Source organism: Strix uralensis, chromosome 10, assembly GCF_047716275.1.
Source record: "Strix uralensis isolate ZFMK-TIS-50842 chromosome 10, bStrUra1, whole genome shotgun sequence".
In the NCBI taxonomy this organism is placed as follows: Eukaryota; Metazoa; Chordata; class Aves; order Strigiformes; family Strigidae; genus Strix; species Strix uralensis.
In genome coordinates, this window is record NC_133981.1 from 12601505 (window position 1) to 12618649 (window position 17145).

Here is a 17145-nt window from a genome sequence, read left to right on the forward strand (position 1 = left end):
CCTCAGGCGTGGAGAAAAGCTTGCCCTGCCCTCGCCATGGAGGATGTTTTGTTGCTGCAGGTTGCAGTGAGGGTCTCCTGGTGCTAGCAGCAGGAGGAAGGGATTGCAAACTACTTGAATGGTTGGTTGGGGGGCTTTTTGCTTGGAAAAAAACTATTGTTTCTCATTCTTCACCTTCCCCAGGCAGCACCGTGGCTGCCAGGCCTGTTTTAGACTCCCGGCCTAGGCCTGACCTCTTGACCCGGGCGGGGCGGCTGCCGCCGCCTCTCGCCGCCCCGCCCCCGGGCCGTGCCACGACAGCCCTTTAAGGCAGGCCGGGGCTCAGCCCGTGAGTGACGTCACCGCGTACCCTATAGCCGGAGAGCCGGTCCCGCCTCCGGAGCGGCTCAGCCAATAGGAGCAGGGCGGGGGCGGGCCCTGTGCCGTCCACCGCCCGTGTTTCCCTTCCGCTGTTAAAGGAGACGCGTCGCTCTGGGGGCTGCCGAGCGGGCGGGGGAGCGGCCGGCCCCTTTAAACTATGCGCGCGGCGCGCGGGCGACCATGCAATGGCGGTCGCTGGTGCTGGGGCTGCTGCTGCTGAGGTTGGGGCTGCAGGCGCTGCTGGCGCTGCTGCCCGCGCTGGCGCCGGGCCTCTGCTTGCGCCGCCGCTTCCCCTTCCCCTTCCCGCCGCCGCCCGCCGCCCTCAGCCCGCCCGCCGCCGGCTCCTCGCACTGGGGCTCGCTGCTGCGGCGGGGTGGGGGGGCGGCGGCGGTGGTCGGGGCGGGGGACGAGTACGAGCGGCGGTACAGCGGCGCCTTCCCGCCGCAGCTGCGGGCCCGGCTGCGCGACGCCGCCCGCGGTATGTTCGTCTTCGGCTACGACAGCTACATGCAGCACGCCTTCCCCCGCGACGAGCTCGATCCCCTCCACTGCCGCGGCCGCGGCCCCGACCGACACGACCCGTGAGTCGCCGGGCTTGGGGGGGTGTGTGTGGGGGTGTGTGTCGAGGACGGGGCCAGGCCCGGGGCCTGACGCTCGGTTCTGCTTCTTCCAGCTCTAACCTCAACATCAACGACGTCCTGGGAAACTACTCGCTGACGCTGATCGACGCTCTGGACACGCTGGCGGTGAGTCCTTGAGAGGACACACACACCCCTCTAAAACCTGCTCAGCCCCGTCTTAGCTAAGCCCCCCCGCTCGGGGGTTCTGGAGGGAAGAGTTTGGTGCGTCCAGCTGCGAGCGCGGTGCTTTGCTGCACGGGAGGGCTGCGGGGTTGCTGCATCACCCCGTTAAATTTGATCAAGAGGGAAATTCAGGAGGGTCGTGTCGGCAGCTGGAGTGAACAAAATTAGTTTGAAGGTGCATTGATATAGCTAGGATGTATTGCCAAAGAGTAATTCTCCTGCTAATTAAACTCCAAAAGCGGTGACTTAGTAGGAGATGGATGTTAATGTCTGGAAGGCTGAAGCCAGTTGATGAGAGGCTTTGAGAGATGAGAAACCCCAGATGCTCTTGAACATCCACGAGTCTTACTTGCTCTGTTGTCAGTCTGGCCCTTGGCAGTGAAACGGGTGCCTGTTGCAATTCGCCGGGTGGTTTATTCACAACCCTGGTGTGGGAAACAGGGAATGAAGGCTCTCTCTTGGGCACAGAGCTTCGTTTAGAAGGGCTGTGAAGCTGCAGGTCTCAGCTGTGCGATGGGTGGAGTGAGGTGGGAGCATGGTCATGAGGTGTCACCTTGACGGCAGGCAGCGTGCTTGGAACAGGCTTTGAAGGAAGGAGTTAAAGGGGAAAATGAGGATGTAGTACAGCATTAACTTAGTCAGTGTGCACTTGAAGATGGGTCTTGATAAGTTCAGCTGCCCTGGTACTGAACAACACTGATACTGTCCCTTGCTCTGAGGTTGAACTTACAACCACAGTAGATGTGATATCCTGAATCAGCTCTGTATTTAAAAAGAAAAAAAAACAAACAAACAAACAAAAACCTACAAAGAAGCTAGTGGAGCTGAAGAAGAGGGGTACTTCGTCCAGAAACTTGGTGAGAAGTTGAAGGAAGACGGCAACAGGAAGTTTCAAACTGGAGGTAGTTACTCCGCAGTGTTTCCCAAGGACCTGCCATGGGCCCAGTGCTGTTTAGTCTTCGTGTGTTAAAGCAAAAAGGCAGGTGAGATGATACTGTGAGGAACTAATTTAAATTGTGGTGACCTTCAGCAGTATGAAGTAAAAAGTCTAATAGTTTGTAAGTGAGAGGTTATTAAATCTTTTACTTCTGAGGAGAAGGTGGTGCTGGGGGTGTATGCTGGCTAACAGCTGGATCATAAGCCAGCAGTGTTACACATGCAGGGAAGGATGAGAGTACTTGGAGATGTATCAGCAGAGATTTCCAGAACAGACAGAGGAAATTTTGGAGATCTTCTCCAAGGCTCAGGTGAGATCTCTTGCAGGATATTGCCATCACTCTGGTATTCAGGAAGGGTGGATTTGAACTGGGGTATGCATGGGTTGCTGAGAGCTATGTCAGGAGGAGAGTTTGTCTCACTCAAGGTGACTGTAAGAGCTCTGATTGTTTTGCTTGGCACAGAAGGCCTGACCAACACACAAATCTGTATGAAGAGAGGTGAAAGGAAGGAGAGGAAAAAGCTGTAAAGCTGCTTCTCGCCTACTAAAATAGGCCATCATATGCATTTCTGATAAAAATTTGAAGATAATGTCAGAAGCAACTCAGTTTTATGTTAGTAGTACCAGTAGTATGGAATCATGGAGAAGAGCCCCTTGAAGTCCTTATTTAGAGACTCCCTTAGGTTTCATTAGCCTCATTTTTGCAGCCAGGGCAGATTCTTGGCCTTCTGGAGTGTCAGGGCTCATTGATGCAGTGGGTCCGTTGTGTGTTTCTCTTCTCTCATGCAGAAGGTGGTGCATGCAAGGCCTGTATGTGCGCTTCAGGTTATAAAATACTTCTCATTGCTACAATGGAATTGCAGCTCTGTGGTGAGGAGCTTTCAGCTGTTTGACTGAACATGGCAGTAATGAACAGAACTGAAAGCAGGAAGCGAGGAGAACGTTAGTTTTAACTGAAACAGCAGTTGGATCTGGGCTACGTGGCTGATGGTGTGTTGGCTAAACAGTTGCCTTCCTGTCCTCATTCACCTGTGGCTCAGTGTCCTATCCATACTTTTTGGGGCAGTACATAACTTTTTTTTCTCAAAAAGAAGACTTCTGGTTCCTAGAGTCTCTTGTGTTTCAGAAGCTTCTGCATGGAAGAAGCCAGTTTTGCTCTTCGTCTGCTCAAATCAAGCATGTGAATGCTTTTCCCACTAGGTCTGGGTAATGGAAAGAGCAGACTGGCTGGCATGTGGTGTTTTGATGGTTAAAGAGCTCGACAGGTTCCCTGTACACCCAGCCTTATCATGAACTTGTGCAAGCGAGAACCTGTGTTTTCCTTCCACATTCCTGCTTCTTTGCAGCTGGGGCTGAATTTATGTCTCTCTCTGAATGTAGTGGAAATCAGTTGCTAAGATATACCTAAAAAACTGGTGTGGGGAAGTTCCTGGGCCTGGCATGCAGCGTTGAGTCAAAAGCGCAAAAGCTTGGACTCCCCTGGTCAAATAAATGTCAAATCAGACTTCATTGTTCTGCAAGTTGTGTGACCTTTTAAGCTAAACTTATCTCTTAAACTGATAGTTTAAGCAGTTAAAACACTCCGTGTTTTAGATCTTTAGAGTTTTTAGACTCCTGCTCTAAGACATCACCCACAAGGCTGATGTTGGGTGTGGAAAGAGTACCTGAGTGCATAGATTAGTAAAACATACAAAAATATATCCTTGTGGCTTTTGCTGTTTTAACATACTTTTTTTTAAAAATGCACTTTTACATGTCAGTAGGATGGGTAACTTCCTGGAAGGTCTTTTTAGCATGAGCTTGAAGTACTCTGTTCTGTATCTAGTTACTACAACTGTTGGTCTGTGAACTTAACATTCTCTTCCCCAACCCTCTTCTGAAGCAACAATTAGACAAAATGGCTTTGTTTTTATGTAAAAGGTAATGGGAAACTCCTCAGAATTCCAGAAAGCAGTGAAGTTGGTGATTGACACAGTTTCATTTGATAAAGACTCAACGGTCCAAGTTTTTGAGGCAACAATCAGGTACGTTGCTCTAGGTTTCTATTGTTAAATCAGTAATAAGGTTAAAGATTTGGTGTGCATATACAGGAGAACCAAAGTAAAATCATTGATGTCTTTGGGCTTTATTCCATAATTGTTCTTTGAGTAAGTTGTTTTTTTACTTTTTATGAAAATATTCTATGCTTTCATAATTAAAGCAATTCTAGTCAGTTGCATGTGTCTTGAAGCAATGATATAATGGCAGTTTCAACTGTGTTTGGCTTGCAGACTGCTACGTTTTTGTTGTTGCTCTTGCAGCTGATAGGTTTTCCCTTCTTTTGTTTTCTTCCACGGACCTTTTGCTTGCTTTCACTTTTGTTTTAGATGAAAAACAGTCCCGTCTGTCTTGGAGATGAGTTTGAGATACTGTCTGATTTCAAATGGCTTAATTTTCTGAATGTCTTAGTGTTTATTCAACTGCTGCTTCACTTGGCTAGGCTTTCTTTTTTCTGAATAGTAAGTTTATATAACAACCTTACTGCCATTTGCAGGGGCAAGGAGGTCTTCACTTGTAAATAGATTTGGTATGTTGTAAGGAGCTACTAGGTTAGGTAAATTTTGCAGAACCGGATTTTGGGATTACTGTGGGTGACAAACAATGTGACTTCTAGATGTTTTCACTACCGGTGGGGAGAAAAGCAGATCTCCTTCTGTAGGGCCTGTAAGGTACACAAAGTAATGCTTCTGTTAAACATGGTACTGGTAAGGGTTAGCTGAAGAACTAGGTTCAGATCAGATTTAAAAATTGAAGATCTTTTCCTTTTCCCATAGGGTTTTGGGAAGTCTGCTCTCTGCCCACATAATAATTACAGATACCAAACAGCCTTTTGGTGATATGACCATTAAGGATTATGACAATGAATTGTTGCATATGGCTCATGACCTAGCAGTGAGGCTGCTTCCAGCCTTTGAGAACACCAAAACTGGAATTCCATATCCTCGGGTAAGTGAGCACACCAACACAGTGGGGAAATAATGTGAAAGTTGTAATTCACCTGTCCTGCAACTCCCATTCTGTGCCCTGCGTGTGCACTTGGGGTATTGAACCTGCTCTAAGTTACATTAAAATGGTGTGGGAGGAACTGGGCTGTTACGGTGACATGGACAATGTGTAAGTTGCTCCTTATGTCTACTAAATGTTTTCTTTAGGCTGTTTTTTTCACTCTGTGTGTATTGTTCCTTATGGGTCATTTGTTTCCGTGCTGTTTGGCTGGAATGTGCCCTGCTTTATTCCTAGATATCATGCAGCAACAAACAATGCTGTCATTAAGGTTAACAAGAAACACTGTAAAGGCAAATAGTTTAGGAAAGTGACTTCACTGGTGACTCAGTACTAAGATAATTGTGATAAAATAAAACTCATCTAAAATATTTGTTATACTGGGCTTGGAATTTGTAATTTTCTTGAATACTGCTGAGTGAGTACTCAAGAATACTGCGGTATTCTTGAATACTGTGTCCTCTTGTTTTAGGCAGATGCAGTTTGCAAGGAGAAGGATGTCAGTTCTAGTGGAACAACTCTGAACTATAAAACTACTTAGCACTTTGCCTGACTACTTTTAATTTCTGGAAACAGCAGCACTGCTTTTCCTCCAGACCTGTCAGCCTGTAGAAACATGAACTTTCACTTCTGTTCAGAGTCTGGTAAAGCAGTTGGGGGTGGTGTAACTTCCCTTTAGCATTTTGTTCTGTGGGGAAGTTGAGGAGCACTCACTGGGGAAACTCTTGGTTTCAAGTGCACTAAATGAGGGGAAGCAGTACTTGCATCACCCTTGGAAGAACATGAATGTCTAGTAGAAATGATGAAAAAGTGGACTGAAATTTGGAAGGCATAGCAAGTATAAGAGTAGCAAGATTAGGATTGCCCATCTTGAGTATGATGGTACAAAGTTGGAAGATGAGTTTCAGGAATTCTTCAGGAAGGCTTTTTGACCGAGCAACGATATGCTGGCTTTCTAACTATATACACATTGTACACTTTATATTGCAAAAACTAATAAAAAGCCTTTCTAATAAATATGAGATTGCAGATGAGAGCGCAGCTGTATGAGGTGCAGCCTGCCTTCTCGCTGTTAGCACTCTCTCTACCTGCTTCACAGGTCAATCTGAAGAAGGGGGTACCTCCAGACAGCAATAACGAAACTTGTACTGCAGGCGCCGGCTCCTTGCTGGTGGAGTTTGGTATCCTTAGCAGGCTGCTTGGCGATTCCACGTTTGAATGGGTGGCCAGGAGAGCTGTCAAAGCACTCTGGAGTCTCAGGAACAATAACACCGGACTGCTAGGTAATATCCTCTGAGGTGATGCTGTAGTGACTGGCTCTGTGCTTTAACCTGCCTCAGTCTCCTGTAGTGGAGTGCAATCATGCTACAGGTTTCTTTCATGTATCATAAAGTTTGTTGATCTGCTTCCTCTGTAGCTGTGTACACTCTTCCTGTGTACTCATAGTTTCTGTTGACAAAATGGCACTTGTAATTTTATAACAAAAGTGGAGTATCTGAATGACTTCTTAGGGCACAGGTTTCCAAGGACAGATTTTTCATGGAACTGGGGAACGAAACTGAAGTTCTTGCATTTGTATCCTCATTAATATAATTTAGATTGGCAAAAGACTAAAAGTACTTAAAAATCTGCATGTGTGTGCTGTGTTCCTTGGATGAATGCACCGTAACACTTTATCCTGATAGTAATCATTCCTCCCTAAGACTTTTTGAAGATGTAATTTTTCTAAGTTCTGGTTCTTGATTATTTTTCTCTGATGTACTTGGCAACTTTAAACTTTTTGTCTGTTCTGAAAGGAAATGTTGTGAATATTCAAACTGGCCATTGGGTTGGAAAGCAGAGTGGCTTGGGAGCAGGGTCGGATTCGTTCTATGAATACCTTCTGAAGTCTTACATCCTCTTTGGAGAAAAGGAAGACCTGGAGATGTTCAATGATGCTTATCGGAACATTCAGAACCACTTAAGAAGAGGGTATGTTATTTCATATGGGTATCAATTCCTTAAGCAATGAGTAGTCCGGCAAGATATGAGAGATTGTATAGTGTTTTGTGTCACACTTCAGAAAATCCATGTTCTCTTTTTTTCTTTAAAAACCAAAATCTTATTTCCATGATAGTCACTGTGGAAATAAATTTTAATGTTCCATTCACTACTTAGTCAACTGATCTGAATAGCATTATTGATGCAAAGAAGCTAAACTGGTTACCGTCCAAGTTAGTGAATGTTAGACTGAGAGAAGGCTGTAGAACTGCAAAGGAAGTGTATTAAATTGGCTGGTTTAGTACTTCTTAAGGCCTGATTTTACCTAGCATGACCTTTTGGTAGAGAGTCTGCTGACAACTTCAGGATATGATGTACATACCTTTATGAATTAATTTTTCTGAAAGTATGACTGACATTTTGGTTCTTTTCAAAACGGCTTTGAGCCTATCGCGACAAATCCGTGGCTTATTCTCTTTGCTGGTGGCAGTGCTGTAAAATGAAACATGCATTGTGTTCTTGTAAAACAGTGAATATTTACATGTGCTTATTGTTACTTGGCAGTCGAGAAGCTTGCAATGAAGGTGAAGGTGACCCTCCTTTGTACGTTAATGTAAACATGTTCACAGGACAGCTGATGAACACATGGATTGACTCTTTGCAAGCCTTTTTTCCTGGACTACAGGTAAACTTGCATTCTGTTAAGGGCTGAACACTGCAGTAGAAGGGTGTCAGAAAGGCTCATTCTAATTCTAGGCTGTGAATGAGTGTGAGCATCTCTTCTGAGATGAGCTTCAACCTGCAGGTTTACATCTGGCTGCTTCGATAAGACGATCTTAGGGCAGTTCAGCTTCTGCATCAGCATAACAATATTGGAAGGCCTGGCCTCCTCTCTGTTAGACTTGAGATACTTCTTCACTTTTCTCATTTAACCTCAGCATTTGTATACCGTGCTGTGAGGCTGAGCTCACTGAAGCTTTTAGTGTGAAGGAATTAATACATTAGCTTTGTTTTTTGTGGTGTTTTTTTTTTATTTTTGGTCTCCCCTTAGGAGGGGAGTGTTTTATTACTTGGCATGTTCTTAAACAGAGCAGAAAGCAATTTGCTGGCTTGCAGTATTAAGTGTGCATGTTTATGGCTGCTGTTCTGCCTAGGTATTGATAGGAGATGTGGAAGATGCTATTTGTCTCCATGCTTTTTATTATGCCATATGGAAACGATACGGAGCTCTCCCAGAAAGATACAACTGGCAATTGCAAGCACCGGATGTTCCCTTTTATCCCCTGAGGCCAGAGTTAGTGGAGTCCACATATCTTCTTTATCAGGTACTTGACTTTTCTCAGCTTACAGCTCATGTTTTGGCAAAAATGTTTTTGTTCAGAAAGTCCCTTTTTCTACCTCTAGCCCCTGGCCTGCTAAAATTTGGTGCCTGAGGATCTGCCTGTTCTTATATGGAGTTCTCTGTTTAAGCACTAGATTGTTATGCAATGCAGTTGCTATGTTTGCTTAAAAAAATAGCCTTTTTTATAAGACAGACAAAAATGAGACTAAACAACCTTCTGAAAAAATAGCTCGCAGATTTGTACAAGGTAGAGACTTGTGACTTCTTAATAGAAGTTGTTGAAGTAAATGTAATAGCGTTCCTTGCTATATTGTCTAGGCACAATCTCCAACTGGCAGAAGACACAGTAAACTAAAATAACTTTGTGGCTGCAAGAAAGCTATCAAGGAGTTTGAATTTACTACAAGTTTTATTAGGATTTGCACTAATGCAAATGTGAGAAGCTTGCACAGAGTAATCTAAGTCATGTTCCTATAAAGATAAGTTTACTGCAATACATGAGAATCTGATACTAGTAGGCCTTTGTTGTAAGTGTTATCTTTACAAGATTTCGAAATTGCTGGCACTAACTTTTGTCTGTCTTCCTTTAGGCCACAAAGAACCCATTTTACCTTCACGTGGGAATGGATATTCTTCAGAGTTTGGAAAAATATACAAAAGCAAAGTCAGTCTTCAATGTTCTTTGTCTTCTTTCACTGCTGTATGCATATATTTTATTATATAAATATTATATAGAATCCAATCTGCCAGATGTAGGTAAACCAGAAAACCCAACCCTCCATAAAAGCTGCAAGTGAAGATTGATTTACTGAGCTATTCTTTCTTTCTCATCTGAAAATGAAGTTATAGTCCAATGACAACTTTATGCCTTCAGCATTTTATAACTGCCTTTTAAAATGCATTGTTGATGATCAGTTGCTAAAAACTGGTAAAAGTAGTAGGTTGGTTTTTTTTTTCTATGGATCCTGCAAGAATATTTCTAACCTCATGGGCCCAGGGTGTTTAACTAAACTGGAGGGACGGCCTGTAAGAGAGATGCTGTTTCATATCAACTTTCTTCTCAAGACAGTTACTATGAATTCTGGCTGTAATACCGAGTATCTGAACTTCTTGCAAGACTCAGGGAGGATAGTGAATTTTTTATTCAACTATTGGTATTTACTGATTTTGTAGACAAGTCTGTACTAACCATAGGACAGTATAAATCAGTGCCATTCTGCAGTTAAGTGGGATTCAGGTGCTGTGTGGGGGTTGACTGAAAGAATTACAGTGCGCTGTGTGACAACTTGCAGCTTTGACATTTGTTAAGTGCTGGTGGGAGGGAAGAGTAGGTAGCTTGGGAAGAAACCTTTGCATGAGGCCAGGCTTCCGGGCCTGGGTTTCTCATGTGCTCAGCATGGGGAAATAACCTATTTTGTGCAGGGTGCCTTTAGAGTAGCTTGCTTCTTTGAGAGACTATTCATAAATCTGCACAATGGAATAGATGAACCACAAGGTCAATGATTACAGTCTCATCAGAATACCAGAAACCAGTAATCAGTGCTTACTTGTAAAAGAAACTTGTTTCATTTTAACTTCACCCCTGGTGACAATTGGAATGGTCTGAAATTATGGAATAAGTAGGGAATGCTTTGAGATCAGAATGCATGGGAACTAAACCCAAACTAATCTTAAATCTTGCAGGTGTGGCTATGCCACATTACACCACGTTGTAGAGAAGACAAAGGAAGATCGAATGGAGAGCTTTTTTCTCAGTGAAACATGCAAATATTTGTACCTGGTACGTACATGTTCTTCATTTCAACGATACTCTCTTGCATGCGCTGTGCACAACCACAGCTCAGCGAGGAGACAGCACATTGCTAACTGGAAACTGTGCTGCGCTCTGGGGAAGAGAGGGGTTTAGGTATCAGAGTGTATCACAGAATGTGCTGCTGCTCTTCCTTCGACCCTTCCCTAATCTTGGAGATTTGGGCAGCTGCTGGTTGGAGAGCTGGCAGCTCTCTTGTGGGGGAGCTGGGAAGGAAAGGAAGCAAGACTGAAGGAAGTTACTGCTCAGCTCTGAGCTAAATTGCTGCTTGTAGCCATTTTGCAGCAGCCTCCAGTTTCTCCCCATCAGGGTTTGGCAGTCACAGGAGAAAGCATTGGAGCCAACACTGCTTAAGCTACTGTTCTCAATCTCCTTTAGTGTAGAAAAACAAATAAATCTGTGACTGAATGAAAACAGTGGATGCTGGCCTAGAAATGCCTGCATAGTGCAGCTTAGAAAAATAAGGGCAGTTTAAGTTATGTGAGAAGTTTTTCTTTTGCTTTTAACTGTTGAAATAAATCCCGTGCATTAAAACTGTTTATTTCCATTTGCTTTAACAGTAGTTGCCCATTTAGCACTAAAAGGTATGCTTTTTGTGTGATCCTTCAAATGCGTGAGTGCGTGCATTTTAACTTACTGTTGATGGGACATGAAGAATGTTGCACACATACTATAGCTGACTCTTCCATCTCTTGTTCAGCTGTTTGATGAAGAGAATCCACTGCATAAATCTGGAAATAAATATATGTTTACTACTGAGGGGCATATTGTGTCTGTGGATGAACGTTTTCGTAACTCGTTGTGGCAAGACATCCTCCCTGAAGAGGACAGCACAGAAAAAATTAAACCTAACGAATTAAAGGCAGTCAACTTCAGCTCTAATGTAAGGAATACACTGATTGTTCCTGGTTGTGTTGCTGGAGAAGGGATGTATGTTGAACTGGCCTAGGCAGTAGAAAAAGCCATTTGGAAATGTTACTTTAGAGCTCTGCAGTGTTTCCTTTATAAATGTCAAATATCTGAGAAGCTCCCCTGTGAAAAACATTTTCAGTAGTGGAATGAGTCGATTAGGATAATGTGAGAATGATTATGTTGAAGGTGAAACCTGTCCCCTTGTAAGTATTTTGCAGCAATTTGTTCTCTGTTAATTTATTTCCAATTATTTTTCCCTTCTCCTTTTCTTTGCCCTTAAAATTTACCAGTGTTGCTCTGATGGGGAAAGAGAAAAGCAGAGGGTCATTACAACAGCTTTTTTTCTTCAGAATGGTTTTGAGGCATGTAAAGGTGACCTTTTTTTAGCTAGGCATCAACTGAGTACAGAGCTATGGTTCCAGAGCCTATCACCAACCAAAACAGATATGTTTTTAATACAGAACAATTTTTTTTAATCTCTGCTAGTAGGTTCTAGTATGGTTCCTTTCCTCCTCCCCCCCAGTCCTGCAGAAAAAGAGCATTATTTTAAAAAACATTCACAGTTGTCATAGCGAAGGAAGTCTCAGTTGAATAACAAGCTGCAGCAGTTTGGCGTGTATTTGGAAGCTTGCAGCCTGCACTGAGGAAACACTCACTGTTCATTTATGTGGCTTGTGCTGTAAGTTTGCAGAGTGGGGGAGAATCAGGACTAAAAGTGCTTATTGGGTACAATTTTCTGTACTGGGAGGAAATCTGTGGTTACTGATCCTGAAATGCCTGCTAGATTACAGAGGGTATGGGATTGCCTGTTTTTGTATTTGAGTTCTTAAAAATACTCTCTTTTTGTTAACAGTGTAACAGAGTTCCTGATGAGAGGAGGTACTTGCTGCCATTGAAGAGTAACTACATGAGACAGATTGATCAAATGGTGGGCTTGATCTGAATCATTCTTCAGAGTAACTTCTATCATATGTCAGGAGGAGCATGGGATTTGGCTGTAGACATTCCTTTCCTCTTCAGCTACACACCTGCATATGCTAAGTCACTGGGGTATCCCCCATGCTTGTTAGTTTTCAATTATGGACATGAAGGGAGATCAAGTTCTCTTACAAGTTCCGTCTTCTGGACTGTGGTAACTCCATGTGCCACCTGAATAGAGATTTCTTGTTTTAAGACTTCCTATGAAAAATGTTGTTGCAAATGAAGGCTGAATATACTTTAAAAAAAAAAAAAAAATTGGCATGTGCCACTTAGCTACCTCTTTGTAGCTGTATTACAAATGTCCCTTTAGAAAAGGGTCTAGTATTTAATTTGAAATGATCTTGGGACTGGGGAAGGAATGGGAAAGTGCAATTTCTTACACCAAGTTTAATCATCTAATTATTCTGACTAGCAATACGCAATCTTAAGTACTACTCAGGTAGGAACCCACTGGTAATGGGTTTTACTGAAACAAAAACGCTCTATCTGGAATAGTATCTTGAAGAGGTAACTCCTGATCGTATAAAAAGCTGTCGGTATAGTCATGATATCCCTCATATACAGGGTTGTATAGAACTGCACAGTCGCAAGAGCCTGTAGCTGCAGAGACCAGTAATAAAACATATCAGGTGCCTTTTTTTATAAGGGAATGGGGGGGACGGAAGGGGAAATTGCAAAGCCATTCAGCTTTCCAAGCAGCTAACTTGATACAGCTTAGCTGAGCAGAAGTTCCAAAAGTTTTGTTGTTTGCCATGTTTCTAGTGCCTTTTCAGGAGAGATGCTGCTAAGAACTGGTATAACAGTACATGAAGAACAAACTATTGCGCATTCCTGACAGCGTTAATATGTTAGTGCCTTAAGTTTTCTTCACTAGCAGGAAAAACTGAGATTGCTTGGGAAGATGGATAAAGTATTTCTGATTAGCTGGTTACAAAATACAGTGGATCCCAAAGTAACTTAAAAAGTAACTTGCGTATGAGATGACTTAGCTTTTTTTTTTTTTTTAAGATACTGGAAGAATATCAACTTCTGTGCTCATCCCAAAGAATATTTCTGGGCTGGATTTAATCTCTGTGTCGGTGCAGTTAGTAGAGGGGCTGCCTCTGCATCACCCTGGGGATGGAGTTGGTAAGAGGTCTGAGCCTGCAGTGTGGTGACTTCCTCTGCCACGAGACACGCTGCTACCTGCCTCTGTAAGGGGGTCATGGCTGCAGTGCTGTGCTGTACCTGTAAACTCTGCCTTCTGCTCCCAGTGAGGAATGGTGGGAGCCTGCTGTTTCTCCACCCCACCATCTTGAAATGCAGCTCAGATATGTTTAAGGCATAACTGGTGATGAACTTTCAGGAAAAAGGCAGTTAAATTCAGATAGGGCTGTTGAGGGATGAAAACAAACTGAGGCCAAAACAACTTATTCTAAATACAACAGGGTTTTTTTCAGTGACTCCCCATTGCTTACATGCTTTTTACTTTTGACTACAGTTGGAGTAGCTGAATGTTACTGTTGGGTTAGTTATTTTTAAATTAAGGCTTAAATATAAGGGCAAACTTGATCTGCTGTATTTTCACCTTCTTATAACAACATCGGTTTTCACAAACCATATGTTGCAACTCAAAACATTTCTAATAAATATGAAGTTAGTGCTGAAGAGGTTATTGTTTGAATCTTTTAGTATACAGATGCATCTCAGGGACTTCATTGTAGAATCTTCTATTCCGTGATAGTTGGATCTTGTATTCAGGAAAAAAAAAAAAAAAAAAATAATCCCATCTTCTTAGTCTTAATATGTGTGTTTTAATGGGGGAGAAGGGTTGAAGGAGGGAGAGGGAAATACATTAACGTTTCTCAAAATGTTGCGACAGAATTGATTGCCTTGATGTTTGAGGCATCTGTCAATCCCAACTCCTGTAGAATTGGCTTTGCAAACCTATTGCTGGAATGTCTTAGTTCCCTATTTCAAAGCAAAACATAAATTCTAGGTGTTGAGATCCAAAGAGGTATTGGGAGAGGTTCAAGGTATAGCTTCTTAACCAGTAACCATTGTCTGGGCATGCAGGTGTGCTTCAGGTCATAAACACGTAAAGAAGTGGGGGAGGGCACATAAAGGGAGTGATTTCTGCCGACCGAGGGAGGCAGGAAGTAAAAATGTCTGGGCTTTCCGAAACGCTGCTGCTGGGCCAGATCTTCTCATTGCGGCTCTGAAATGAGAAGTGCTCAGTAGCGTGGAAGCCAAACGCAGCATTCCACAGCCAGCCATTTAAAATCATGGCGTGGCGGCTGCCGGGACAGCCGTTGCCCCGGGTGTATTGGTGGCTGCTTCTAGTAATGATTTTTCCCTGACTCGCAGTTGAGCCCTCTGAACGTTCATTATATACCTTGCCATCGCCTCTCAGTGTTTTGTGCCTTCTGAAGCACCTGAACCCTGGTGAGGGTTCCAGCAGAGTGTTATGCACAGAAATCTGTTTCAGAGTTTTCCTCAGAGAATTACACGCCTATAACAAAGTTGCACAACTGTTCTGCCACTGTGCTTTTCCCTCCTGTAGATTGCCAGAAATAGAGTGAGAGGTAGCTGTAGGATGGGATCAGTATGGGCAGGTATTGCAGCCCTTAGTGACTTGGGCTGTTAGTTACAGTGCCAAATAGGATATGGGTAGCTTCTTGTTAGGAACTGCATTGGAATTTGTGTTGCCAAGGTGATCTGACAGTCATCTTTCCATCAGAACAGTTTTTGGCTACAAGGAGACTGGTGCTGACTATGTGGTAAAAGGCTTTGTATTCTTTAAGAGGCCAATTTTTCTTCCTTTTTGTTTTAAAAATGCTTTGATACATTTTTACTCTGTAATGACAGGGCACGTGTTCTGCACTAAAATTAAAACTTTTGTATAAATCAATGATATCAAAATGAAATTGATAACACTGCTGGAATAACTTGCTGAAACAGACTTTTGTATGTCTTGGTATAATGTGCAATATCAATTTTTCCTAATTAAAAATGCAATGTATGCTTAATTGTTGTTTTTCCATGAAGTATTTAATTGGGAATGGGAAATTTTTAAGAGGACCAAATGCTCTTTCATGAAATGTCCTAAATTTTCAAAACTTAACTTAAATTTTACAAATCTGCATTAAAAAAATGGTATATTTGGCTGCTTTTATGTGTGTTTTTCTTACAGCATAGTTTTTGTAAGGCCATCCTGAAGCTTGCAGGTGATCTCCCAAAAGCAGGGAAAAGATAAATTTGAGTGTGTATACCTGATCTTTGCCATTCACCAGATGGGAAAACTTTAGCAGTTGAGGGTGACCTGGGAGTAGGGGTAAAGGAAAAATGTATCTGAAGTTTGTTTAAGCAGATTTGTGGCTGTCGTTCAAGTTCTCCATGACTTGGCCCATCTCAAGAGCTCAGCAAAGAACGTAACAGTTTTTTGTCTCCAAAGGTAACTTGGCTCCTTATTTGCCTTAGGCGTGGTTAGCTCAGGAACGCATAATCGAGGTGTGCAAGAAATAGCTTTTATTTTCCCTGGGGGAATGAGACATCTCAACCATATCCTTGTGATAGCACACAAGATAAGTTAATGGTTTGGAGAAGGGATTATTCTCTGGTGAGGGCTTTCTTGCCAGCTTCATCTGCCTTGGTTACTAGACATGAGATGCCTTCTTATGTGTGCTGGATTTTCATCTAATTAGAACGAGGGATGGCTGCTTACTGCTGGTAAATAAAATAACTACCCCACCTCCAAAACAAAAAGCTGCTTTCTCCTCCCTGTCCTTTCATTTTCCCTGTGTGATGATTCGAGGGGCAGCCTGCGCTGAAAGCAGTGATGTGATGTGCAATGAAGAAATGAAGTGTGGTGGCATCGAGCTGTTGGCCACATGAGCAGGTAGCTCAGTCTGAGTACTGACCTACCTGCTGGTGTTTCCTAATACCACCTTCTCCAAGTCGGGCTGTGAAGAACCAAGTGCAGGTGGGAATTTTGCACCTAGAACCTTGCTGGGCTCTTTCCAGTCTGTGGATAACTGTGCTGGGGAATAGCTCATGCTGTGTTTAAAAACAGGAATGTGGAAACAAGCTATCTTACCATCATTTTGATTTCTTTTCTTCTTTTTTTTTTTTCCTTCTCCTGGAGTCGTTTTCTCTTTGACATTATCTCTTCTGTTTCATAGTCCTGATTCAAAGGCCGTTGAAGCTGACGGGACATTTTCTGTTGATCAAACTCCAAGTTTAAGGGAAACATCTGTTGAACATTAGTGATTGGATTTTTGCAGTGTTTTTAAAGTTCCTCTGAGTTTTTAGATGATGACGTTTTTACCCATCTCATGCTACTTTTGCTGGGTTCAGACTTTTAAGTGTCAATTTTGAGTAAGTGGGCTGAAATCCTGATTTTGGGGAAAGAACCTGAGCTCAGATGTTTTCACTGTGGTTGCACATTTACTCGTGGTGTCACTGCCCTGAGCAGCTATTTGCTGTCTTTCCTTACCTTGTCTTGCTTCCTTACCTGCTGTCAGACGGTTGGTCGGTCAATGTGTTACAGCTCTGAAGTGGGACAGAGTGTTTTTATTGTAGTTTCTCTTAAGTCCACGTTTAAGAAAATACCGCAGAAGAGCCACTCTTCCCATTCTCAGTTTTGTGGCAGATTTGAGTACAGTAAGATTGTATGTTGATAAAAGATCTAGAGACCAAAAGTGTGTGTGAGAGCTCATTTTTTTAGGGTATAATGCATCAGGCTAACCTAGTATTATGGCTAAAAAGAAGTGACAGTTCGTAGCTGTGGACAAAGGTCTCAGCTCGGGTTTCTGTGCATTTTGGCAACAGTGTTGTCGATCTGATCTGCTTCCACCAGAGACCACTCTTGTGCCACTGTTTGAAGCATTCGTATAGCAGCAAGACAACGGTAATATCTTGAAGGAGGAGTGTTGGAAAATGTAGTTTTATAACTTTGTGGAGCATTACTTCTCCTTTGCAGGGGGCTGCAAAGTGTCAA

General features: G+C 43.0%; 1 protein-coding gene across 2 annotated transcripts; it reads left to right on the top strand.

Moving 5' to 3' along the window:
- Positions 1 to 324: 324 nt before the first annotated feature.
- Positions 325 to 15311, top strand: EDEM1 (ER degradation enhancing alpha-mannosidase like protein 1). Of its 2 annotated transcripts, XM_074879217.1 has the most exons (13): positions 325 to 941; positions 1034 to 1106; positions 4021 to 4124; positions 4914 to 5085; positions 6242 to 6425; positions 6939 to 7113; positions 7687 to 7807; positions 8277 to 8447; positions 9055 to 9128; positions 10148 to 10244; positions 10975 to 11157; positions 12040 to 12114; positions 13176 to 15311. In XM_074879217.1, the coding sequence occupies exons 1-13, from the start codon at positions 541 to 543 to the stop codon at positions 13233 to 13235; spliced, it is 1890 nt and encodes a 629-aa protein (XP_074735318.1). In that variant the 5' UTR covers positions 325 to 540; the 3' UTR covers positions 13236 to 15311. The 2 variants fall into 2 exon arrangements, with proteins under 2 accessions (XP_074735318.1, XP_074735319.1); XM_074879218.1 differs by having other exon boundaries at positions 326 to 941; positions 12040 to 15311.
- The last annotated feature ends 1834 nt before the right edge of the window (positions 15312 to 17145 follow it).

Bases quoted from the DNA above. Each gene is read 5' to 3' on its own strand.
- EDEM1 (XM_074879217.1), top strand. From the start codon at position 541: ATGCAATGGCGGTCGCTGGTGCTGGGGCTGCTGCTGCTGAGGTTGGGG. The intron at 7,114-7,686 runs GTATGTTATTTC...GTTACTTGGCAG, and splicing joins CAGAACCACTTAAGAAGAGG to TCGAGAAGCTTGCAATGAAG. The intron at 12,115-13,175 runs GTGGGCTTGATC...TTTTTTTTTAAG, and splicing joins TGAGACAGATTGATCAAATG to ATACTGGAAGAATATCAACT.